This window comes from Paramisgurnus dabryanus, chromosome 21 (genome assembly GCF_030506205.2).
Source record: "Paramisgurnus dabryanus chromosome 21, PD_genome_1.1, whole genome shotgun sequence".
Lineage (NCBI taxonomy): Eukaryota > Metazoa > Chordata > Actinopteri > Cypriniformes > Cobitidae > Paramisgurnus > Paramisgurnus dabryanus.
The window spans coordinates 25,420,614-25,446,169 of record NC_133357.1 but is presented as its reverse complement, the minus strand read 5'-3'; the positions used below and the strand labels follow the sequence as shown (position 1 = coordinate 25,446,169).

Below are 25,556 nucleotides of genomic sequence, written 5' to 3'. Positions count from 1 at the left end.
CATTCTGCGAGGGCAGGGCATTGATTTCGCGTCTTTACTTCCTGCTCACTACTGTGCAGGACTGGTCCTGAAAACACTACTTCGCAGACTCAAGACCCAAGATGTCAGCGCCGTATCGGGACACTGGCGGCTTCACTTTTCACCAATGGAAGAGAGCGGACGGGCATCGTCCATATTTTTTTACAGTCTATGGTCCCGACACAAACTATGATATTGAGATTGCAAATGAGACTCTTCAGAACTCTTCAAAAGATTGAATTTGAACTCTCTTTGCCAGCTTGGATCGTGTAGATGTGATTGTAAGGATGTGTTTGTGTGCTGCAGGTGCATAATTGTGTTTGGAAACTCACAGAACTCTTAATTTAGGAAGCAGGTGGCAGAGGTCATATGGCAGGCCTGTCAGTCCAGCTCGGGTCAACGTGCTGCGTCAATATCAAAGAGAAGAGTTTACTTTCAATGTGCAGGGAGAAAAACACCTAATGTGCACAAACTGTACAAATACTGTAATAAAATATGTGCTAAAATTGAAAATGAAAAGATCAGGTAAACAGCTGTCCTATGGCAAGAACTACATAATAACATAATGAATTACATTTTTTGTGTTGTATTAAAAAATAAAAACACCACCAACAACAACATACAAGTCTGAAATGAGAAAACGTGGTAACACTTTATTTTACGACCCGCAAAGTACCGCGTAATTAAACCGAATTTACAGCGTACCTATTTGTAACAACAGGGTAGGTAACCTGTAGGTATAAGGGAATAATATTTTAAGTTTGGGGTAATAAGGGGGTAAGAATATGAAGAATTATAAATTATTTATACTCTAAGTATTTTATAACAACAGGGTACCTATTGTAATATTACGTGGTATGTATGACTTAGTCAAGTCTATGGGGAAATTATGTTTTATTTATTTTTTATTGTGAATTTTTCATATTGACTACTGAATGTTGTATACAGTCAATGTCTACGAGCCACATCGGCAAATAAATATAACAGCATATCACTTTTATTTTAGTAGCCTATATTACTTGCTTTTAATAACAAAAGTCCAGCTGATTTAATGTGGTTATCTTTTTTTTAAGGTAAGTACAATACAAATAGCAACTTATTCCCTATTTACCAGGAAACTCCTACATTTGCGGACATATTTGAAGTGGTGCTTTGCAATTTATTTACTGTAAACACAAGTATTTTAGCCAAATATAATTTATGAAATGGCAAACCAGAATGAAACAACAGCAGATATCAGCTCCCGCTAAAGCAAAAGACGACTACATGCGTAGGTTAGTGCGCAGGTGTAGAGCGCGCGGCCGTCTGCAGGAGGTTTGCTGGAACGCGATCCTGAGGTGAAATTTCTTTAAGAGGTTTTAAAAACGTTCTACACTGTGGAGTACGGCTGCGAGTGATGTTAGCAGGTTCCGCATGCTGGATAAGGTGACTGGTTTTGTTAATACATGACTCACGCATTTCAAACAATGTTTTTCAAGAAAGTTGCTAGCTAACGGTAGCAGGTTAGCTAGCACATAAGTAAGCCTAAAATTTATAAACGTAACTGGCTTAGAAAACTCTGTTTCTGTCAAGGCACAGTGAAGAAACATTTACTGAAGGCTTTCATTTATGTTTTTTATATGTAATGCAGAACAGCATTTGTGAGACGACATCAACTCATCATCCGAGTGGACAAGAACACCAACAGAGGAAGCCAAGCCGCAAAAACAATGAAAAATTGTCATGACTTTTTATTTTAAATAAAAGTTATGTGATAATAAACATTAAGTGTTGGCTTAATTATAGTGTTTTAAAGATGTTTTGAAATAAGTTGTTTTAAAATAAAAATAACAATATTCTGTATGTTTATGGTATTTACCCTATAACAAGAGGTGAACAAAGCACCACTTTAGTTTACAGCCCGCAAATATGAGAGTTACCTGGTACATACACAGAACAATCGGGGAATAAGCCCCACTTTAGTTTACAGCCCGCAAATATGTGAGTTACCTGGTACATACACCGAACAATCGGGGAATAAGCCCCACTTCAATTTACAGCCCGCAAATATAAGAGTTACCTGGTAACTCCTGTATACATATACAGATCAAAGAGGTACAAGTTGCTATTATTTTTATTGTGTGTTATATTTTATTTGCCGACGTGGCTTGTAGACATCAACTGTAGGCTATACAAAACACTTCATCAGGTAAGTAGCAAATATGAAAAAAAAAACATATTACACATAGACCATATTACCCATAGACGTAAGTCATACATACCACGTAATATTACAATATGTACCCTGTAGTTATGAAATACTTAGAGAATAATTTTCCATATATTCTTACCCCCTTATTACCCCAAACTTAAAATATTATTCCCTTATAACTACAAGTACGTACTGTAGAGGTACTCTGTTGTTACAAATAGGTACGCTGTAAATTCGGTTTAATTACGCGGTACTTTGCGGGTCGTAAAATAAAGTGTTACCGAAAACGTGTGTAGATAATGACAACATGTTCACTTCTGGGTGAATATGTGGTTCTTCCTATGTTAGCCAACCTGATCTCACGAATTTCCGTGGCATAGTCACGGAATTTTTTGCTCATTTTTCTGTGGCATTCTCACGGATCTCCGCATATTTCCGTGGCCCTGCCACGGACTTTCTTTTCCGTGGCATTCTCACGGATTGGTAACTCAACTGTTTTGTCCTATTTTCTTACCATTGTCGCTTCGGTTTAGGGTTAGATTTACATAAAATGACATCCCTACCCAAACCCAACTCTAACCCCAACGCCTGGCAACAATTGATTAAAGTTTAGAAAATATAAAAGAATACATCAGAAAAAATAGTATAAACCAATACTTAAAGTGACAAACTAATGCAAACACCAAATCTAACCCTAAACCGAAGCGACAATGGTTTGAAAATAGGAAAAAGCAGTTGAGTAACCAATCCGTGAGAATGCCACGGAAAAGAAAGTCCGTGGCAGGGCCACGGAAATATGCGGAGATCCGTGAGAATGCCACGGAAAAATGAGCAAAAAATTCCGGGACTATCCCACGGAACTTTGTGAGATCATGTTGATGTTAGCACTATTTAAAGTGTTAAGCCTGAGCATCATTTTTAACCTTGTAAAAGCTAGCCAGAAAGGGACGATGAGAGATCAGTAAATGCATTTGTTTTGTCAACTGTTACTTCAGTGTCCTCAACGGTGGGAAGAACCTCTAAAAGTCTCTTAAGTGAAACTGATCCTGAGAGAAAGGAAGATATTTGATCTCAGACTCACAGGACTTGCAGGCTGGTGGTTCCTTTCAAATCTGGAAACTGTCGGATCTCAGTGGCCCCGTTCAAAGAGCTAAAACCAGATTAGATAACTCATTAGAGAGGATCTTTCTGCTAATGAAGATGTCTTCCAGCAATACCACAGGGAAGTCTAATGTTACCATACACACTCGGCTCATCGTAATCTAGAGTAAATATTAGTCCATCATTTTGATTGCGCTCACGAAACCGTCCAAAAACAACGGCGCAGTTGACGATAGACTTCAAATCAAAATAATGAAGACTGGATAGACTCATAACATTCTCATGCATTATAAACAGTATATAATTATAGAGATAAATGACTTTTCATCACCTTTAATGGAAGCTAAATCTCATATTCTGACATTTATGAGGTTATAATTAAAACGTGCTGTTTTTCAAAGGCAAATGACTCGGTTAATGTTTTCATATGTGAAAAGTGATGGCAAGAGGTGAGCAAGATTACAGTATTTACGAAAATGAAAGCGCAGATGATGAAATGGAAATTATACGCATTTGCCATGTGGTACTTTAAAATGTGCCTTATCGGAAGCTGAACAGTTCAGACTGTTTAATAATACACATGTGTGTTATCATTTGACACATAGAAGTGTACTTACAGAGTGTGTAACTTGGGCAAGAACTGAAATGCTGATCTGCCGACAAACTGGATGGGATTCTCATAGAAATGACTGAAAAGAGAAGATAAAGACATCAGATTCTATAAAACATAAATAATAACATACATAAATGAACTCAGATTTCAGACTTTTTATCATAAAGGGTTAAAAACATGCTAAATTGTACATATATTATTATAATGTAATATTATAAAAAGTAAACTGTGTTTATACACAAAAATTCTTCATTCAATGGACTACCACACTATAAAAAGGGAAAGTTGGATGAACTTAAAAATTACTTTAATTGGTAACACCCCAAAAATGTAAGTTTATTCAACTTAACATTTTACTTTAGTTTCACTTTAGGTGTTGAAAAAAACATAATTTTTTTTAGGTGTTACCAATTAAAGTAATTTTTAAGTTGAACTTTTACTTTTTACAGTGCAGTAAAATTAATTAAAATTTGGGACACCCCAAAAATGTAAGTTTATTCAACTTAACATTTTACTTTAGTTTCACTTTAGGTGTTGAAAAAACGTAAATATTTTTAGGTGTTACCAATTTAAGTATTTGTTTAAGTTGAACTTTTTCTTTTTACAGTGCAGTAAAATTAAAAAAAATTTGGGACACCCCAAAAATGTAAGTTTATTCAACTTAACATTTTACTTTAGTTTCACTTTAGGTGTTGAAAAAAACATACATTTTTTTAGGTGTTACCAATTAAAGTAATTTTTTAAGTTGAACTTTTACTTTTTACAGTGCAGTAAAATTAATTAAAATTTGGGACACCCCAAAAATGTAAGTTTATTCAACTTAACATTTTACTTTAGTTTCACTTTAGGTGTTGAAAAAACGTAAATATTTTTAGGTGTTACCAATTTCAGTATTTTTTTAAGTTGAACTTTTTCTTTTTACAGTGCAGTAAAATTAATAAAAATTTGGGACACCCCAAAAATGTAAGTTTATTCAACTTAACATTTTACTTTAGTTTCACTTTAGGTGTTGAAAAAACGTAATTTTTTTAGGTGTTACCAATTACAGTAATTTTTTAAGTTGAACTTTTACTTTTTACAGTGCAGTAAAATTAATAAAAATTTGGGACCCAAAATTATTTATACTTTGACCTGACATGCTGCTAATGCAACTTTTTTACAGCACAGACTGAACTAAATAAAGCATTGCTTGGTAATTGGTTAACCTAAATTGGTATTATCTAATTGTGTACTTGGGTCAGTGATAAAACAGTTTGACAAGATGAGATTTTTTTTAACTTGTTTAAAAGCATGCATCAGGTTTCATTCAATGCATAGTGTATTAATAGTGTTGTTACTTTTATGCAATAAAAATTACATTTGCACCACCATTTTTATGAAAGTTAAGACTGAATGGACCTGAAAATGTCAAATGGTGTTACCGCCAATTGCACCAAAGAATGAGAAATATTAAATATTTAATCCACCTTGATGGCATGTAAGCATAATCATAAAAAAATATTTTTCAAATATCATTTTATTAGTTATTTCTAAATGTAAATTTGAATGCGTTTTTGTAATATTTGTCCGGACATATGCTGAAAACAGCTCTGTTTTCTAAATAGCTTTGACAGATGATGAAAAAATGTAAGTATATGTGAATATATTTATATCCTAACAAATACTAGTTTACCAATTGACACAGACCAGTTACACCACATTGACATTTTTGCAATTATCCCCCAAATATTCTTTCAAAATGAAATAAAACCAGAAATTTTAGACTTGGTCCTCACAAAGGAGAATGTATGCAAGTAATCTGCAAATTTATTTAGAAATTTTAACCCTTTAACATTTAATTTATCAACACAGACACAAAATAATTAACGTCACGACATTGACCCATTTACATTTGTGACAGTCTTAGGTTATGTACACACCAAATGCGCGGCATCGCGTTACTCGCTCTAGTTTACTCGCGGGATTAAACTTCGTGTCATGCGAATTTTCGCCCCACGTAAGGACAAGTCTGATGGCATCTTTGTATTGACTTTGTATGTAATCATGCAAATCGTTGAACGCGAGTCTGGTGTGAACCCACAGTAACAGAAAGATGATCAAATAGTTCTTGGCCATGTTTTATTACCATGATCTAAATAAACCGTGATAATGTGAGAAATGTGGAGGTGTCTAAATAAATGTTGGTATGACTGTATTTGACCCAACAATCGGTTAAAAACTACCCAACATTTTGGGTCGAAAAAACCCAACATACACTCAAAAGTAAAAGTTGGATCTACAAAATTTATTTTTCACACTTTAAGTGAAAAAAAATTGGGTAAGACCTAAAACTTTTTTAGCTTTTAGAAATTCAATTTTTAGGTGTTTACCAGTTAAAGTATTTTTTTTAATCCAATTTATTAGACATCATTTTTTAGAGTGTACATTTTAGTTTGGGAACATTAACCTTGTGGTAAAGTCATAACACTTAAGCACTTTATAATGATAATTTAATGCTAGTATTTCTACACATATCTAGTCTGTATCCCTATTCACACTTGACAATTTAATATAAAACAGACATTTACTTGTCATTTCAGAGGTTAACTCCAGAAGCATGATTGTTTTGATATAATAAGGGCTAATTATAACAGTTATACGTTTCATAAACAATCATACATTCCGGATAAACAAATCAAATACTCAGGCATGTTAGGAAAGTTATTTATGGGCTCTTGTTACTGTGACAAGATACTCACATGGTCTGCAGAAGCGGGTTCCCAACAAACGCTCTCTCAGGAATGGCCTTGATGTTGTTGTTGTGGAAACCCCTGTAAGATGCATGCCGAATGAAAATCTGGCCATCTGCACACTTAAACAAACTCCACTCGAAATTCAGGAAGTCTCCTACGGACCAGCTTTCTTCAGTGTTATTGCTAACCACATCTGTTCTGTATAGGCTATAAATTGTAGAACCGACATGCTAACCGAAGCGACCACATTTTCAACCGCTGCAACAGCTTATAATTTGTCATCGTCTGCTGTCGCCGCGACGATAACATGCTAAAGTTAATTTATGGCACACATGTTGCTTGTGAATTCTAATCTGAAAATTCTAAACACTCTAAAATAATTACAGTAAGTGAGTTACAAAAACAAGGAAAAAGTCTCCTTGGGGTCCAGAAAATTCATTTGCCAGCTTAAACTTTAAAATTAAATTGAGTTTTGTGTCAGCAAAGACTCCCGATTCGCACACATGTGAGCCATTTGACTGCGTCAGTTCGAGTTTGCCGATGTAAACAGCCTTTGTGTCTTCCAGAAACACCTGTCAAGAGGCGGTCCCAGAGGGGGGAAAAACACTTTGGGATACTTGAGAAGGAACGACTCAAGTGCTCATCTGCAAGCATCTGCTTTTCGCAGGAGGCTTGTGCTTGAGAACCACATTCTAGGATCTATCCGGGATTTACAAGAAGTGCAGAGGCCAAGCCATGCGATCCACTTTAAAGGAAGCACATTGACACATGTATGCAAGGCGGGTTAGTCTCGGTTACTCACAGTTCCTGAAGTTTAGCCAGCGTGCGAATAGCCATAGGGAACTCTTGAAGGTCATTGAAATTCAGTTCCCTAGAGATGAGAGAAATAGATAACAATCACAAACGGTCACCGTATAAGCAAAAGCACGTCTAGAAACACAAGCTAAAAGAACCTGGAGCACATTTCAGATAAAGGTCTTGAATAGAAATATAATTAGCACAACCATTATTATTTAAAGGGATAGTTCACCCAAAAATGAACATTTTGACATCATGTTCTCATCCTCATGTTGTTGTAAACCTCTATGAATTTCTTTGATGAACACAAAAATATTTTGAGAAATTAAGGTAGTGTAAGCACACAGCTGTACGATGGAATTCAGGGCCTACCATCATTTATCAAAAAAAAAATATATATATATATATAAATGATGACAGCATTTTCATTTTGGGGTGAACTATCCCTTTATCATTCTTATGTTGGGCACATTTCGAACAACAATTAGCTATCATGTCGCATATTAGGCCAACTGTTTTGACACTTTAATTTGATCTTTCATGCTACGTGTCTGTAACATAAGCAAGCGCTTATGGTTCCAATCAGTCAAAATCCTTCCGCACGTCCTTGCGGGTTTTCTGCGTTGGTCGTCCTTGGAGACCAAGACAGCTGTTCCCAGCTAATCTGACATGATGTGACCTCTCTTCTGCATACATTATTACATTTGTTGTATGCATTTCATTAGCCTTCGAGGAAACCTGTGTCCAAAAAACAGGCTCGAACCAAAACACGGGCGGTTGCTAAGGGCGAGTGGCCTTACATGCAGCAGGTGCAAGAACAATGTGTTTGCGGCCATCGCTCGGGTCTCAGAGACGTTTGTTTTTCTTGGTTTTGTGAGTTCCTTTTCATCTCCAATTCTACTGGAGCTTTTCAAAGAATAATTATTAGGAAATCCTATAATTGAACGGGAGTGTTTTTATCTCTTGTGCCTTGTAAAGGCAACTGAAATTGGGGTAGATAGATGCCCTTGGCTCTGTATTCCCTCCTTTTAGTCATACTGTCTCAAACTTTGTGTCTCATCATACCCATAATTATATGGCTTATGCTTTAGTGTTAAGCGTAAGCTTTCAAAACAGTCCAAATGTTTACATATTTTACTTTATTTTTGGCAGGTGGCCACCGCGTTTGAAGTGAGCTGGGCGAATAGGGGTGGACCCGTGTTGGCCGTTATCCAGAATGGGCAAAGCACTTTCTTAATTCAGACCTGTGAGTATGTCCGCGTTGCATGAGCATGTTTAAAGCGAAATGATTTTAGACTGGGATTAAGCTGGTTGATGATGGTATTGTTGATTTTAATGATTTAAGTAAAGCTTGCATAAATTTTTTTTATCAAAAACTGCTAAATTTTTAAGTGTTTGTTTATGGCAATGGCAACTTTTGCTTTTAAAAGTTTATGACGGCATTATTGTTTCCATGTAATGTGCAGGCAGGGCCGTGCACAGGGGGGTGGCCCGGTGGCTAGAGCAACTGCCCCTCTGCCCTAATCAGCTGAGGTGCCCCTCTCACCAACCGCCAACCCGGGTCCACCGCTTATCACCGCTTATTTACCGCTTGTCTAAAGATCCACCTTTTCTGGTAATCCACTTCGTGATTTCCCGCCCGCTACGCAGCATCTCTCACAATCTGTGTCCACTCTTTGAAGGGCGGAGACGACAGTTTGTTGTATTAACAGGTAGATTCATTACATTACCTCAGTTGTTAAGCTGCTCAATTAGTAATTTGGTAGTTTGAAGCCGAGAGAGGTCGTGTACTATATTTATTTTTGCTTGGTTGTTTTCTCGTGATCACGACTTAATTTTCTCCTTATCTCGAGATAACAGTTGTATTCTTGTGATGTGATTAAAGCTTACAAAAGAACATAATTTTTAGACAGCAAAAGCATATTTAGCTAAATTAGCATGAATGAACAAATTAGATTTTACTTGGATCAGGGATTCGCTCAAGATGAAACAGATTTGCCAATAATTGACCATTTGATAGCGCGGTGAATTTAGGGACCGTCTATAAAGTATCTCCATATACGTTTCTACTTAAACAGCATTAAAATGGAGTTACTTAAAGTCAACAAAGAGTCACAAAACCAACTGTAAAGTGTTCATGTGGTTGTCAACTATGCACACTTTTTTAGATTTTTTTATTTTTATTCAAATAAACTGTTTAATACTATTGAAGATAGAAACGTGTACATTGTCACTTTAGAGATGGTCCCTAAATTCACGAACATCACACTTTATTTATTTATTAAGTCTATCAACAATGCGCTACGCTAGTAACCCACCTCATATATGCATCAGCAGTCCACTTCAAAATAAACGAATATTATGGACAGGAAATTACATTATGGCATTTGGATTATCATGTCAGGATAACATGAAAACAACTTTTGTTATCTCGAGATCATGAGAAAACAAGCAGCAAAAATAAAAATGTGGATAACCTCTCTTGGCTTTCGTATGTTTTTGTATTTCTGTGGGTAATGATTTGCTCTTGGTCTTCTAAAAGTGCTAACAACCTAGCAAGTAAACATTCTTAGAATTACAGTGATTGTCTAATATAAATAACACCAAATTTGCTGTTGTTGGCACACTTTGTAGACAAAAATATAAAAAACAATGTTTTCACAAAAAAATAAGACTGTAAAGGAAGGCTGCAAAAGCTCTTCAAAATTGTAAACATGGATTCAAAGCTTCAGCACGTAAATCATATAGAATATTAAGCAGTTTTGTCACACTTTAATTATTGTTATTAAGTATATTTTCCATTATAATCACTTCTCTTTTTCTGATACTAATCTATAACACATCATATTGTTAAAACCATATAAATTGTGCCCTCCCCCAGTGCCGCCTTTTTAGTTTGGGCCACTGCCCCTCAAAATGTCTGTGCACGGCCCTGTGTGCAGGTGCATTGTGCATTCAGTCTATAGGCCTGTGTCTGCACAATACTGCATTTTTAGACATTTTTAAGGATTTGTGTAAACACGGATTATTTTGACATTGTGGTCATGTGTACATTTTCGCACACACAAGGGGTTTGTTTTGGTTACAGGAGCTGGTTACATTTGGTTATATAGTATATTCATAAACCAAAAATGTAAAAATTAAATATGTAGACCAGTGGTTCTCAAACTTTTTCGGCGTGCGGCCCTCCTTGTGTACGGGGCATCCTTTGTCTGCCCCCCAAAGAAATTATTTGACATAAAAGATTTTTACTTTTTAATTAAACAAAAACATATAGGGGTAGTTTCCCTTACAAGGTTTAGATTAATCCAGGACTAGGCCTTACTTATATTAGGACATTAAAGTTGTTTTTACAAACATACCTTACAAAAAAAATTATTGGTATGCATATTGAGTCAAAACAATTTCACTCATATATGTTAAGATACAACAGTACAAGGTGTTTAAAAATGAAGGCAGCTTAAAGGAATATTCAATTTTCTTAAAAAAACCCCAGATGATTTACTCACCACCATGTCATCCAAAATGTTGATGTCTTTTTTTGTTTAGTCGAGAAGAAATTATGTTTTTTGAGGAAAACATTCCAGGATTTTTCACATTTTAATGGACTTTAATGAACCCCAACGCGTAACAGTTTTAATGCAGTTTAAAATTGCAGTTTCAACGGAGTTTCAAAGGACTCTAAACGATCCCAAATGAGGATGAGGGTCTTATCTAGTGAAGCGATTGTCATTTTTAACAACAAAAATAAGAAATATTCACTTTTAAACCACAACTTCTCGTCTTCCTCTGGTCATGTGACACGCAATCACGACAAGATGTCACGGATGACGAATGCGAAGCTACGCCCCAGTGTTTACAAGTGTGGAGAAAGAGGACCGTTCTGACATTGTTGTATGTGGAATGATACTAATTAATGTCTTTGTGTCAGTAAATTGTTTAAAATGGTCCGCAAATATGCGTTTCATATATGTAACACGTGACCTTTCTGCCTCACTACGCAATAACGTGAGGTCGCGCTGGCGCGTCACAGGACCGGAGATAGACGAGAAGTTGTGGTTTAAAATTGCATATTTTTTATTTTTCTTGTCAAAAATGACAATCGCTATGCGAGATAAGAAACGTATGCATTGTTTGGGAATGTTTAGAGTCATTTGAAACTAAGTTGTAACTGGAATTTTAAACTGCGTTAAAACTGTTAACTGTTTGGGACCATTAAAGTCCATTAAAATTAGAAAAATCCTGGATTGTTTTCCTCAAAAAACATAATTTCTTCTCGACTGAACAAAGAAAGACATCAACATTTTGGATGACGTGGTGGTGAGTAAATTATCTGGATTTTTTTTTAAGAAAATGGACTAATCCTTTTTAATCATGCAATTTAGTCTAGGACTAGGATAAGCCCTGTCTGGGAAACTGCCCCATAAAATATAGATGTATTGCCTTATTTTTCTGAGGTTTAATAACACAGAATTTATGATAAATTATTGTATTTTATAAAATACATGTACATATGTATTGGATAATTTGATTATTGCATAATTTTTTGAGAGGATAAAAACGTCTGCTAAATAAAAATGTACATTTTGTATTGATGCTAGCATTGTGCTGTTTGTGCACACATTGATTTCTTTACTTGTGAGAATTAGCCTGAACAAAGTTTTTGTCATCTTGCGTACCAATGGTTTAGGTCATTAAACAAGCAGTACAATGTTGTAAGAGAGCCACAGTATTTTGGGGTGTAAACAGTGTACAAATTATTACGTGTATTAAACTGGGAACTAAATATTTCAACATCGAAAAACCCACCGTACCAAATGGATTGCATAAGAAGTTTATGAGCAATTTAGCTAAATAAAGTGAATGTGAACAGACATTGTTTAAGTCATTATCTCGTTCACCTCTAGTTGAGTCATGTAAGTGTTTAAGTAATTTTGGTTAAACACTACATGATATCTAGAATCAGCTCACACTATAGTCAATAAGAAAAAAACATTGAGAGCATATTGATCAGTCATTCTGCCATGTCTACATCCTGGATTTGTTTAAGACATCCATCACTCTCATTTGGAAATGTAACTTTGATTTGGCAAAGCAAAGTAATGCTTCTCATATCCTAGGAAGACCTCATTGTTTAGAACGGGAGGACTTTGGAAACTATCAAATAGCTCGATTTACAGTTTATAAAATCAGACACTGTTTAAAAGTAAAATCGTCATGATTAAACAACATTTTGGTGGGCACTATGTTTACATGGTTTTCAATGTGTTTTCAACGATAATTACAGTAATGGGATTATGGAAGCATCCATAAAAATACACATTTTCCAACAGAAAAACATGACAAATGGTTTTAGGAAGCTACGTAGGTTTTAAACACACAAACACTTACATGGGAGACGTGCAAGTGGATTGAGACTTTATGAGACGGAGTTTATGAGACAGAATTTTTTTCCAGTGTGTCATGTTACATGTAAGAGTATTTGCCTTTAGGAGGATTAGTATTGCTTAGCTATCACTGAGACAGTAATTAAAATGTAATTCAATATCTTACATGACTCCATAGTACAGTTTCCAGAGTATAACTGCCCTTACAGATATTGTTGGAGACTTATATCGGTTTTACTAGGGGCGGTTTCCCAGACAGAGCTTAAGCCTAGTCCTAAACTAACTTAAATGTTAGTGTTGTCTTGATCGAAAACAACTTGCTCTGACATATCTTAAAATACGTGTCTCAAGATGCACACCAGTAATGTTTTTAATAAATTATGCTTTTGAAAATTACTTAAATATCCCAATTTAACTAAGGCCTAGTCCTGGTTTAAGCTAAACCCTGTCTCGGAAACCGCCCCATAATGTGTTAATGGATTAAAACTGAACTCTCTAAAACAAACTGGTGGGCTATTTTTCAACCCAAAGTAAATTAACCCACCCTGTTTGGTTGTAATTTAGCCTATGCAGGGTTGTTTTAACCATTTGTGGGTTCAAATTTAAACATTTTCCAATGAGTCTGTTGTGTGTACCCTGCTGAAAAAAACAGCATCAAACCAGCATGGGAATTATGCTGGTTTAGCTGGTGGTCACAGCATACCAGCACCAAAACACAACATATGCTGGTATGACCAGCATGGAAGCTGGTGCTAATGCTGGTTTAGCTGGTGCTAATGCTGGTTTGTTGCTGGTTTAGCTGGTGCTAATGCTGGTGCTGATGCTGGTTTGATGCTGGTTTAGCTGGTGTTCACTAGCAAACCAGCACCAAAACACAACATATGCTGGTCTTGCTGGTATGCTGTTTTTTTCAGCAGGGTACTAAGAATATGCAGCCTGGTCTCACTAAATATAGTATTAATACGTAACTTTCAAAAACACAAAACTTACTTTTTTGTATGTTTAAATAGATATTAAAGCATACATATTTGCATGTAATCATAGCATTATTAAGTTTTAACAGCTAATAAACAAAACATTTACAAATCTTGTTGTTACCACATTACAAAATGTTACCACCCTATCCCAAACCTTACCCTAAACCCAAACCCTTTAAAAATATATATATATGTTTATATATATATATATTAATACGTAATGTATTCTTTTTATATTATGCAACATAATGGACAGAAATGTGTAGGAAAAGTTTTAAAGTTTAAAACTGTAGTCCAGCTTCTCTTTGTGAAGGTGCACATAAAAAAAAACAGAAAAACACTGAAAAACAGCAATGTCCCAAATCCGTGACGTAGCACGCAAGAGCCAATGAGCGTTTGATATCACTGCCGTAAAGCAATGTGTCGTCATTTTTCTTGAGGTGCAATATTGAAATTCAAATTAATAACGAACGCAATATTTGACATTTACAGTCGTTGCTTAAAACTCGGATCAAGATCACTGGATAAAGGGCTGAATTTGGATCTTTTCTCGCAATCGTATAAATTTTAAATGTGGATTACAGCAAATTCATAAAATTTACAACTTTTGTGAATTTATGTTGCGTTTTGGCAGCCTGGTCTCACTGTTAATACGTAGTATTTTATGGAAGTTTTTTTTTGGTCTTTTTTAAATTAATTAATTAAATGATAAAATAATTAATTAAATTATAAAATAAAAAATAAAATCGCAAAATATGTCCCAAATTTGAAAATGAAATGCTAAAATAAAAATTAAAAGATTATATTAAATTATTTAATTTTCATTTTTAATGTGATGAAGCATCATTCCGGCCAAATTGAAAAATTAACTTAAATTGATGATTTGACATTTCATTTTCAATATAATCAATATTAGTCAAGACTGACAATATTAAAATAAAAAGGCAAGCTTGAAAATGAATCTTTAAATACATTTTTTAAAAGGCTTTTTATTCATGCCCAAGCAATAATAGGGACAAAATTAAAAAGTAAAGTTCAGTTTTAATTTCATGTTCTGTTTTTCTTTTTCATTTTCGTTTTAATTTTCGTGTTCATTTTAATTTTCAACTTGTATGCAAATTCAATGTTAGTCAGTGGGTGGGGCTTACTTGCTTAAAAAAAGGGGATTGGCTTAAGCAGTGTTGCCAACTCAGTGACTGTGTTGCTTGCCAACTTAGCGACCTTATTGCTACATCTAGCGACTTTTAGACTCATTTAGTCAAACTTAGCGGCTATTTGATATTGTTCTCTGAATATCATAATCATTTCATTAGGTACTGTAAATGGGTAAACTGTCTTAAGTCAAAAAACTGAAAACATGTCATTAATATGAGTAAGAAACGCCAATGCCCGCGATTTAAATTTTTTATGTATAGTAATAACTTGCGTACAAATTTGTACGTTTGTAAAGCTGTAAATACGTAAGTAATCAAAACGTCGATATTATAAGTTAAAACCTCACTGAAACGTAAAAATACACACGTATTCTCATGAGATCATGTTGGTTTTGGTGTAATTATTATTGCATAAGAGAAGACAGCAAAGGAGAAAACCTCTTTTGTGTGTCGTGGCAAACAAACTAAATATTATAAAATATGATTACAAAATTTTTATTAATTTTAACGTTTTAAAATGTTTAATATTGTGTAACATTAATTCTCTAGAAAGTCATAAAGATTTAATTAGGTAAATGAGTAAACTGTCTTAAAGAAATAAGTCAGAAAATACGACTGAAAACATGCCATTAATATAAGTAAGAAACGCCAATACCCCCAATATTAATATTTCTGAATAGGAATATGTACAATTTTGTACATCTGTTAATACATAAATAATTACTGTCAATTTCCTATCAACACCAGCCACACTTTCTGTAAAAATACATACGTATCCTCGTGAGATCACGTTGGAATATGGTATTTATGACGAACATTTAATACTGCAACAAATCATAAGCTAAATCTATCAAGCTGTTCAGTTTCCAGGGGTGAATTTCAGCTCATGGTTCCTCAGCAAGTGCTCTCAAATGAAGTGTTCAGCTCGGTGTGTGCAATTCTCTAGACTAAAATCCTTCTCGTAAAGATGAAAACGTCATCTTTAGCACTTCAGCAGGCTGTTAAAAAGCAGGTGTGAACCTCTCAGTATCCTGGAGACCACCATGACTTCAGCATATGCTTGCTCTTTTAATGCCAAGCTTTCATGCGTGCTCTTTTTATAATGTCTTTCATACATAAGCAAATACTTTATATGTTGGCTTTGCTTCTTATAGGCCCCTTATAATTTTTTATGGATTTTAATACATTTCTCATGTACAGTATTTATTGGGCATATTTAACTTTTTTTGCTTACATTTCTACATGCTCTGTGCTGTATAATAATATATAATAATAAAGCCTGATTAACGTGTCCAGCTGTCATATAAAATGTAAAAACGTTGCCATATAATCATAATGCTTTAAATGTATTCCTGTCTATGCAATATAAATAAAAGCACATTAAGTGTCTCATCAAAAAGGACTCATTAACATAAAATACATTTAGATGTTTGTATGTACAAGGGGTAATATGACATATGGTGTGCATCTAACATAGGTCTGATCTGACCAGTAATAGAATAGGTTTGAATTATATTTAATACCTAAAAGCTACAGTCTGTGGAAAGGATTGAGCACCTAAAAATGTAATGTACTGTATGCCTCTATGATGTTCAAATCAGATCTCGGTGTAAACAACAGAATCAAAAATCTTGATTGATCATTACAGTCAATGGCAAAGAATGTTTGGGTATCTATGCTAATACTTTATCCACTAACACACTAAAGCATAAAGTTATTTTCAGTCGTTGAATCTGATCAATACCTGTGGTTTATTTACTTTAAAACACACCGCACACAACAATTTTGTGCATCACTGCACTGCACAGTGACCTTAGCAACCACCCATAGCAATATAAACATATGTGAAACATTTTGTTTGTTCACCGTCGGTCAGGGACAATTTTTTTCCAGTGGAAGAAAAGCTTTTACTGATTTTACTTCATGAAAATTGTGTTGATGAATATGTATATTTTTTTCTTTAATATTTGTATTGTGTGGTAACCATTTAATAAAAGACTTGTGTATAGAAAAGTTGTGTATAGTCACAAAAATTTAAGTAATTTATTTGTGTCCATCGAAATATAGACTTTATTGGTGCCTTGAGCACCAATGTCTTTTTTGTGTCACTCAAAATGTCTGTTTTTCGTGTCCGTGACACGACTTCTTTTTCGTGGCATTTTATTTATTGTTTTCTCATTGTTTTGTCATATTTTCTTACCATTGTCGCTTGGGGTTGGGGTTAGAATAAATTTTTGTTACATTTTTAGACATCCTAACCCAAACTCCAACTCCATGCGAGAATAGTTTTAAAAGCGGAAGAAAAACATGTCGAAACCAATAAATAAAAGTACATCCAAACCCAAAATCTAACCCCAAGTAACAATGATTTAAAAACAGGGGGGAAAAATGAAAAAACAATGCATAAAATGACACGAAAAGAACGCTGTGCCACGGACACGAAAAACTATTTATAGAAATTTGTGCGAGTGACACAAAAAAAGACATTCGTGCTCAAGGCACGAAAAAAGCTGAATTTCATGACTATTACACGGCTTTCCATGAGATCATGTTGTAATAAAAGCAATAAGGTACTTGAGGCCAGTGCTGTATCATAAATAAAACTCCCGAGTCAGTCGGGACTTATACATGATACAGCACTGGCCTCAAGTACCTTATTGCTTATTTTTGTCAATACATAGCACTGAAATAGCTTTGAATACCCTTCATTTTATGTCTTCAAAAAATCTTGCACGTATGAGTGCTTTTGTATTAAAAAAGCACTAAAGACATCACATAACAAAAACTGAGGTCAGTATAAGGACACTTGTTGATCAAAGCCTGTCATACAGTCATCGATTTTAATAAGAGGTAAGAGTGTTTTCAGAAAACAAGGAACTATAATTAAAGTGGACATCTCAATAGGTGAAGTTCTGGGGCCGTATTCACAAAGAATTTTATCTTATCACTAAGAGTACTCCTAAATCGCACTAAAAGATTTTAGCTAGGAGTTTTCTCTTAAAAGTTATTCACAACGCCTTTCAGACCTACTTTTAGTAAGGAAAAATGATAACTCCTAAACTAAGAGTGAGTCTTCGTTGCTACGGATGACGTCAATTCTCATGCACGAGCTGCCTCGCAATGACCACGGTGATTGGTTGTTAGATGACAGGGCTGTCATGCGGAACATAACACAGACGCACCAAATCATGGAATTACAATATCGAAATATGTCTGTGTCCTATACAAAATAATAATAATAGTAATGCCATCGAAATGCATATATTAAAGAAAAGTCGTGAATTAAATTAAATTAAATCAAGCCTAATACAAATGAAAACCGCCAATTGCCTAATAATAAAAAACGACATTGCATTAACACTTGCTTAATTAATGTACATCCTATTAGCCTAAATAGACTACTTAAAGCAAGGAAATGTTGCCCATGCCTAATGTAATAAATAAATGATGGTGGAACTCGCCAAAACGAAAAAGAAAGCCCAAATGGATGCAGGATCAGTTACTGCTGCTGGCCCAGTTGGTGCTGGAAAAAAGAAACGTAATAAAAGGGAAATTCGGCACTGAGATATCAAGCAAAACTAAGCGTGAGACATGCGAGAAAGTGATGCGCGGGTCAATGTACAAAACAACTGGCACCCGACCAACGTTTTCAACTAACCCGCCCGCAACTCGGACCGCAAAAAATAAAAAATAAATAGTGTACCCGACCCGCTCCCTGGCCAGCATTTTTTTTAAGTAGTAATTGTTTAATAGTTAATTGCCATCTTTATTTCAAACGACCCGACCGAACGCGACCCGAATATCATTAAAAATATTTTTGGATGACTCGTAACCGCGGGTGACCGCATGCATCCGCTCATTTCGGATCAACCCGCGCATTACTGATGGGAGAGGATTTGTTGCAGATCAATGCAACATTCCCACTTATGTCGCGGACCCCGGACGAATGTGAGAGGCGGTGGTATATTCATTACAATCGCAGTAGAGGGTTGAGATTGCAGCCTTTAAACAGACTAGCATGGCAACAGGTATGCCTATAATATTAAATATTTAATATCATTATTGTTTCATGTAATTCTAAAAAACTTCCTGCTTGTCATGAATGTAATGAATTATGAAACAAATGTCATAAACAATATGCTTACATTAAAGTGTGCTTTTAAGTACTTGCAATGCTTTTGAGTTGGTGAAACTGTCCATGTAAAGGAGGATCAGCACCTAAGGCATTTTAAGATCTTTTGTGAATAGGTCTTAGTGAGTTAGGAGTCCTCACGACTTCTTTTAAGCTGTCCCAGACTTAGGTGCTACTTTTAGGGCTAAAATGCTTTGTGAATTGCTCTTAGTGAAAAAATTTAGGAGTCCTAAATTTAGGAGTGACACGCCCATTATTTTTAGGAGTTGCTCCTAAATTCGCCAGTTAGGAGCTACTTTTAGCCTTAAAATTCTTTGTGAATACGGCCCCTGATTTTCTTAATAGTCATCTAATGCTAAACCACTTAAGATGAGTAAAGTCAAATTAAGTTTGTTGTAATTTTGGTTAGAATTGATTATAGGTCCGAGCTAAAATAAAAAAACAGATCATTTTGTGTTTGCATAAAAAACAGGAACTGCTTTTATGTGGTTTATAACATCCATCAAAAAAAAATAATAACCGGTATTACTTACAGAGTCTCTAGGCTGTGTAGTCCCTCAAAGCTGTTCTGTCCGAGAGTCTGGATCATGTTGTTATGAAGATGCCTGAATGTGTAAACATCAAAAGAAAACTGTAGAAATGACACCTGTTCATATTCAAATTATTGTCAATCATTTGCAGATAATTTAATTTAATCAACTATGTATTTCAAAAAGAATTGGAGTTGTGGTGTCCTATCAAGCCAAAGCATGCATTTCTTACAAACTATGCACTTCCTTATTGTATTTTAAAAACAAGTTAACCGTTAAGACCAAGACCAGAGATGAAATGTCAAGTCCAAGTCAAGATAAAGCTGGATGTGGACTCGACACTCCATCTCTGGTCTTGGTCTTGATTCGGACTGGACTACAACACTGCCTCATTCCCTCAAATTGCCATGTACAATGGTTATGATTGAGAAAAATATGTTAATGTGTGGTGTAAATAGTTTATTTCTAAGAATGTTAAGTCAAGTTCATGTCCTAATTTTGCTACATCATGAGAAGATACATACAGCACAACTAGGTTGGATAGGTTCCTGAAGGCAAAGTCTGGGATGTGGGTGATGCGGTTTAGGGCGAGGGTCATGGCCTGCAGTGATGAGAGATCATTGAGTGCGCTCACTGGGATCTCTTTTAGGGCATTGTCATCGAGCCAGAGGTGGCGCAGTGAGCGCATGCCCGAGAAGGTCCTTGCAGGGACCTCCGTGATCAGGTTGGCATCCAGACGCCTGTGTTTATCGGGAGAAACAAAAGCATCTGCATGTTTATTGCTGTGATGCCTTTTGAAGTTGATGCTATTTGTGCAATCTACAACAGTTCTGTACTAGTCACCAGGTTAAGCTTTTAACTTTTACCAAGAACATGTGCACTTATTGTTAAAACACCAGGAAAAATTTTGCAAAAATAAACACTTACAAGGCATGCATGAGAATTCAAAGATGAAAGGCATTGGGCTTTCATAGGAATCTTGTTTACGGCGTTCTACTACTATCTAGATGAATCACTGATTGACGTTTCTGAACCTATGTCAACAAGAGGCCATACGCCACCCAACCCACGCTTTCTGTTCTCCTGTAACTTTTTAACACTGATATGGCACGACTCCAGCTGCGGTATTTGTGACCTGGTTGATGGCAACAATCCTGGTCTAGGCAGTGTACTGTCACGAAATCTAGCATTTGCTTCTTTTCTATTGAACTACCACGCCCTACAATGGTACATGAAAACAAGCGAACAAAAGAGGCAGAAATTGTGTCTAACTAAAGAGATAATACCGTGCTGTCGTCTGTGGTAATAACATTTCTGTTTTGATGATAACATAATTAGGATCATTTCATTGCCGCTTTTGGTTTGACCTTTTGTTCGTTCTACTAACTGAGAGCACTAGTTTTCCTCCTAGCGATTTATATATATGACTGTATTATGAAGCTATATTTGTTAGATCCAGCATAGACTTGTTTAATGAGAATTTAGCACCCTCACTGCTCTGAATGTTTAAGAAGCATTGGAAGTCTGCAGGTGTCTTGCTAAGCCTTTATTTACATTTGTGAATTTGGCAGACATTTTTTATCTCAACGTGACATACATTTAATCACTATGTGCATCAAACCCATGACCTTTTGCATTGCTAATGCAATCATACAGGTAGGTGTCATTTACACTGGGGACGCTGGGGACATGCCCCCACCACTTTTTGAATTGCATTTGGTTAAAATGTTATGAAAATTCAACCGAACCAAGAAATATTAAAGGTTTAATTGCACAAAATAAAACATGCAATGCAGTTTAGATACAGAAAGAAACAATGTACATTATCCACAAAAAGTAACTTAAACATAATAACTATTACTTTTTCTAAAATGACCCAAAAAAAATTCTTAGTATTTTTGTCTTGTTTTCAGTAAAAATATCAAAAAATTCTTAAATTATGATGCTTTTCTTGATGAGCAAAATGACCCAAGAAAATAAGTCCAGTTTTTAGACCAAAAATATCAAATGTAAGTTATTTTGTGCATAAAACAAGCAAAAAAAAATCTGCCAATCTGAATTTTTCTTGAATTTAGTGTATAAGAAAAATGTTCAAGATTTTTTTGCTTACCCCATTGGCAGATTTTTTGTTTGTTTTATGCACAAAATCACTTAAATTTTATATTTTTGGTCTAAAAACTAGACTTATTTTCTTGGGTCGTTTTGCTCATCAAGAAAAAGCATCTTAATTTAAGAATTTTTAGATATTTTTTACTGAAAACAAGACAAAAATACTAAGAAAGTAAGTTATTTTTGCAGTGTGGCCTAGGCTATGCCCATTTTTGATGCACTGTTATTGAATATTTTTCCCATCCTGCTGTATTGTTTTTTCATCTAATCTTTTGTCCCCACCACTTTTCAACACAAACTGACGCCCCTGAATGCAATGCTTTACCAATTGAGCTACAGGAACACAAGATAGTAGTGCTTTGTGGATTCTTACATTTGGAAATTTGACTCCTTAATCACGTACTTGCTTTTCAAAGATGAAGAAAGTTGTGCAATCGCTTTTGACAGGCGAACACAGGCCGCCAAAGCAAAGATCCCACACTTGATCGAACCACATGAAGGCGTTTTTGAAAATGAGCTATTCCTCTTTTATTTCTTCCTGTGCTCATATGGTTTAATATAGCACCGATTGTTAATTTCATGGTTTTTAGCTTTGTGGCATGGAGAGTTGATTTGGTTAAAGCCACCAAGTGATTGTTGCACCATGTCGACTGCAAGGCTTTGAGATGCTCTTCCCTCCAACATTTTGGCAATTAAACAAAGCGCTTAAGATAAAAGCTGTGAAGAAACAATCAAAGGCTGCTGGAAATAATTGAAAGAGAAGACGTTTGGAATTCTCTCACAAATCTAAGAATGAAGCACAAGCTGGTTGTTCACAGACCTTGACATCTCCACAACCAAGATGAATGTCCTCCCTATGTCAACAAGTTAAGCCTTTGATCTAATGAATGTTGCCCCCGGATTCAGTGTGTGTGTGTGTGGGGGGGGGGGGGTTCGTGCAGAACTTCCTCGCTCAGCCGAGTCATGATGTATGATAGCAGACGAGCACGTGGAGTTAGCCTCAAGCACTTCCTGTGCATTTTTCCATTGTGACCTTTCACACTCATTCCTTTTAAAATGGCCTCTCCTCACTTCCCCTCTGCCCTCCTTGGCCCTCAAGTCCTCTAGTTCAGGGTACTTCATGGGGAAGAACTTGAACCCAAAGCACAATTAAAGATCCCTTCATATTCTCACACTACGTTTTCCATGAATTTGCATCCAAGATCGATAGCGTTTTGTGAAAAGTAAACACTGACCTCTTGAGCACCTGTATTAAGATTCTCAAGACTTGTGTTGCAGTCACTTTTCGTGGTATCTCATTGGTGGGAAACATACTGTATGATCAAGAGGTAATGCATTGCTTCCTGTTGCTTAAGAAAGGCAATATTTGTTGCTCAGCCTTGACTGGATAGATGCCTTTATCAGATCTCCCTAATCCTGGGAGGGTGGTCTTGATATCAAAGGATGCTCTGTGCTGAGCATAGCCAGTATAGCCTACAGTCCTAAACTCTCATGTAGAAACAAAGATGAGTTTTATCCCTAGTCATCTGTCCTGCCTCAACTTATCTTCCCTATGTCTACGTACCCCCCCAGTGGTTAACCGATCCCCATCTTATCATTACCCTAAATTACATGTTTGTTGAGATATAAATGTCTTTGCACTGTTGTGGGAACCCAGGACAGAGCACCTAGCTGAATCCCTGCATTTTCTTTGTTATGGAAAATTGAAAGTGAGCGCAACTTAGCTGGATGTAAGCCAGAGTTCTGCCTCGATACAGGGTGGGCATGTACACAATCTGTGTGCGTCTGGAGCCTCTTCTGGAAGCAAGCGTGTCTTCCATGCGGAAAACTCTGTTGGTGGCAAAGGAATTAAATCTGTATGCCATGACTCTAATGAAAACATCCTCGCGAAGGTAGGCGGAAATGAGCACATGGATATTTACATGGAATTATTCATTTGGAAAGAACAGGGTGTGTGGCTCTACTCCAGGATGCCGACTGGCATCAGGAACTGAAATAATTGAAAGGAATGAAGGGGAGGATGTTAGCGGAGCAGATGGACAAGGCCAGACGAAATCCCAGACGATATTTAGATTCTGACCTTTTCATGGGGAAGCAGTTGGGAAGAGGGCACGTTTCGGAATGAAGTTTGGACTTTAGGGAAGAGTAACTGATGGAAAATTGGGCTCTTCACAGCTCATTGAATCTCCCAGCGGTTGCTCAGGAGCCAGAACGCAGTGTCTTGTGGGTTCCTCATAGGTTCCAGATGCTCCAACAGGCCTGTGAAGGTTCCTCTCATTGACTGTTCTGATATTAAATGTGACATAGTCACAGTTTACCTTTCTCAAGGATCTTGTCTGACTTCTGGAATATCATAGTTGTATATGAAGAGTTTGGTTCCAATACGAGATAACTCAGTTTTTTAAATTTTTGTCATGTTTTTAAGTGTTTTAGTGTGCTACTTAGCTGTCATTTTTTAATTAAATAAAAACAAATCAACTGTAGTTTAAGTGAGGAGTAATTGACGTCGAAAATAATTATTTGAAAATAATGCACACGCAAGGTGGCAATGCGGCACAACAAGTAGCGGAAATTATTTTAAATTATTCAAAAATTTAAAGGACCGGAGTTAATTATTCCTCTTATACCACGGTTACCACAAACATTGCTCTGGTGCCTATTTTTAAGACATTTAAAAGATTAGGTGTGCGGTTTACAGAAAAATAATCAACACCCATGGAACATTTCTAGGGATGCACTGATACTGGTATCGGGTATCGGCCTCGATACCACATTTTCTAAAGTACTCGTACTCGTTAAAAGTCCCCCGATACCTGGAATCGATACCACGGTCTGAGAAATGTCTATGTTTGAGCAGCATGTAAGGGGTTAATGCCTCTTGTGTTGTCCAAAGAGGCAGAGTTTACAACACCTGGAAAACTAGTCCTTTGTTTTTTGTTAAATTATATGACTAAAGCTGTTACCTGTAAATTTAAATCATGTTTTTTTATTAAGTACTCTGTATCGGTATCGGCAAGTACTGAAATGCAAGTACTCGTATTCCAAAAAAGTGGTATCGGTGCATCCCTAGTTTCTCAACCAATCAGAATGAAGCATTCAACAGGCCCGTTGTAAATCAATATTAATTGGAATGCACAATCAAAAAAAACAACAAGATTTTTGAAAAAGAGTTATCTTGTTTTGGATGTGTGTCTTGTTTATGTTGGTAGGGCTGTCAAAAGATTAATCGCGATTAATCGCATCCAAAATAACAGTTTGTGTTTACATAACATATGTGTGTGTACTGTGTATAATTATTATTTATATATAAAAACACACCCAATCATGTATATATTTAAGAAAAAATTGTTATATTTATGTATAAAATATTTATATTTATATATAATATAAATTATAGAAATGTATATACAGTATTTAAATGCAAATATTTCTTAAATATATACATGAATGTGTGTGTATTTATATATACATAATATTTATACACAGTACACACACATATGCTTTGTAAACACAAACTTTTATGTTGGATGCGATTAATCGCGATTAATCTTTTGACAGCCCTAGTTGTGAGATAACTTAACACTAAAAGCTAAGGGAAACCGATAAACCCAAATTTGCTCAATTACTGTATTTTTAATATTTATCGATTTCTAAACATTGGATCGCACCCAAAAGGGACCTACTGTATGAGTTTTTTTTACACCTTATCTGTTCCTTATTTGTCTAGTAAACCCCAACATAACCTACAGTAATTCTAGATGGTTTTCTTTGTGCTAATGATAAGAAAGTTACAACACAAAACGTACAACTCATA

The 25,556-nt window shown here is 35.6% G+C and overlaps 1 protein-coding gene across 1 annotated transcript in view; it reads right to left on the bottom strand.

The window, feature by feature from the left end:
• lgr6 (leucine-rich repeat containing G protein-coupled receptor 6) overlaps window positions 1-25,556 on the bottom strand; it is a 135,040-nt gene that overhangs the window by 13,684 nt on the left and 95,800 nt on the right. Inside the window, exons 5-11 of the mRNA XM_065286397.2 lie at window positions 20,158-20,373; window positions 19,637-19,708; window positions 7,458-7,526; window positions 6,662-6,733; window positions 3,928-3,999; window positions 3,291-3,359; window positions 351-422 (exon numbers count right to left, since the gene is read on the bottom strand). Coding sequence (XP_065142469.1) covers window positions 351-422; window positions 3,291-3,359; window positions 3,928-3,999; window positions 6,662-6,733; window positions 7,458-7,526; window positions 19,637-19,708; window positions 20,158-20,373 — 642 coding nt within the window. The remainder of the gene's footprint in view (window positions 1-350; window positions 423-3,290; window positions 3,360-3,927; window positions 4,000-6,661; window positions 6,734-7,457; window positions 7,527-19,636; window positions 19,709-20,157; window positions 20,374-25,556) is intronic.